General features: G+C 36.4%; 1 protein-coding gene across 1 annotated transcript in view; it reads left to right on the top strand.

Annotated features, from left to right (window-relative positions):
* Positions 1–2,446, top strand: part of LOC111699185 (NADPH oxidase 5) — a 55,795-nt gene that overhangs the window by 48,633 nt on the left and 4,716 nt on the right. The window contains exon 17 of the mRNA XM_023469788.1: positions 138–234. Coding sequence (XP_023325556.1) covers positions 138–234 — 97 coding nt within the window. The remainder of the gene's footprint in view (positions 1–137; positions 235–2,446) is intronic.

Raw genomic sequence — 2,446 nt, 5'->3', positions numbered from 1 at the left:
AAAATATGTTTAGATTTCTGGATATTCATATGCACATGTACGTGCACATGCACAATTTACCTAAAATATGTTTAGATTTCTGGATATGTACATGTACGTGCACATGCACATGCACAATTTACATAAAATATGTTTAGATTTCTGGATATGCACATGTACGTGACATCTGCCTTGCAAAGAACAGATATGAAGGCTGTAGGACTTCAGTTAGCTTTAGATCTACTTCATGAAAAGGTAAATTTTTTAGGAATTATTTATTTGACGGAAAACATAACTTCTTTGCAACCTAATGGTTTAAACCTTTGATGTTTTGCTCTCTCTATAGTTTAAAATACGATGATGAGAGTAATTAGCATTTTGGAAACTAAAGGGGTATTTCCAAACTTTATTCCTTTCCCTACTCCTAATAAATCCTATTCTTACTTCTTCTATTACCCATCCCTACTCCTACCTACTTCTCATCTCTACCCTACTGTATCCTATTCCTGCTCCTACTATATACTATTCCTACTCCAACTATATACTATCCCTACTCCAACTATATCCTATCCCTACTCCTACTATACCCTATCCTTACTCCTACTAAATTCTATCCCTACTATTACTATACCCTATCCCTACTCCAACTAAACCCTATCCCTACTTCTACTGTATTCTATTCCTACTCTTAATATATCCTATCCCTACTCCTACTATATCATAATCCTACTTCCACTATATCCTATTTCTACTCCTACTATATCCTATCCCTACTCCTGCTATATCTTATACCTACTCGATTACTGTATCCTATCCCTACTCCTACTATATCCTATCACTACTCCTACTATATCCTATCCCTACTTCTACTATATCCTATCCCTACTCCTACTATATCTTATACCTACTCGATTACTGTATCTTACCCCTACTCCTACTATATCCTATCCCTACTCCTACTTTATCTTATCCCTACTCCTACTATATCCTATCCCTACTCCTACTATATCTTATACCTACTCGATTGCTGTATCCTATCCTTACTTCTACTATATAATATCCCTACTCCTACTATATCCTATCCCTACTCCTACTATACCCTATCCCTACTCCTACTATATCCTATCCCTACTCCTACTATATCCTATCCCTACTCCTACTATATCCTATCCCTACTCCTACTATATCCTATCCCTACTCCTACTATATCTTATACCTAGTCGATTACTGTATCCTATCCTTACTTCTACTATATCCTATCCCTACTCCTACTATATCCTATCTCTACTCCTACTATACCCTATCCCCTACTCCTACTATATCCTATCCCTACTCTTACTATACCCTATTCCTACTCCTACGATATATTATACCTACTTGATTACTGTATTCTATCCCTACTACATACTTCCTTCATCCTTCTACTCTGTATATCCCATAAGTCTTTAAGCATGAGTGAAAACGGGCACAAGATCCAACCCTCAGGCAATTCTTTAGACGAGATAGATTTTAGAATTTGAACACATGATCACACAATTCAAAACCTAACCTTCACTAACTCATCACTAGAGAACTTTACAAAACATTCACAAACATTGATTCTAGCATTATGTGAATACCCTAGAAGTCAGGATAGAGGACACAAGAATACAAGAATATAAGGATACAAGAATACAAGGATACAAGGATACAAGGATACAAGGATACAAGGATTTCAAGGAAACAAGAATACAAGAATACAAGGATACAAGGATTCATTGATACAAGAATACAAGGATACAAGGATACAAGGATACAAGGATACAAGGATACAAGGATACAAGGAAACAAGAATACATGATATAAGGATACAAGCATACAAGGATACAAGGATACAAGGATACAAGGATACAAGGATACAAGGATACACGGATACATTGATACAGGATACATGATGTATGGATACAAGAATACAAGAATACAAGAATACAAGGATACATTGATACAGGATACATGATACAAGGATACAAGGATACAAGGCTACAAGGATACAGGAATATCCTAGCTCCTGCATCTTATCGTGAGATTGATCCTAAAAGAAATAAGTTTAGCTCTAGGATATAGTTTATCCCTGGATTCCAAGATCTTGGATCCAGATTCCAAACTACAATCATGGCAATTATCTTACTGTTCTAAAATCCAGCATGCAAAGGTTTATCTCGTGATCCAATGATGCTAAGTTTAGCTACCATGATGCTAGAATACTCCGGAGCTAATGATGAATGTAAAATTAACAAGTTGAATAGATGTTGAATGGAGCAGGGGGCGGGGGCCCCCTACCTTGCTTTGTAATTAAATAAGAATCTAATTATGCCTGACTAACTACCAGATGATCTATCTAGCTCTCTACAGTCTACAGTCTACAGTTTACAGTCTACAGTCTACAGTCTACAGTCTACAGTCTACAGTCTACAGTCTACAGTCTACA

Source organism: Eurytemora carolleeae, unplaced genomic scaffold, assembly GCF_000591075.1.
Source record: "Eurytemora carolleeae unplaced genomic scaffold, Eaff_2.0 scaffold30, whole genome shotgun sequence".
Classification (NCBI taxonomy): Eukaryota; Metazoa; Arthropoda; class Copepoda; order Calanoida; family Temoridae; genus Eurytemora; species Eurytemora carolleeae.
This window is presented reverse-complemented; position numbering and strand designations above follow the sequence as displayed.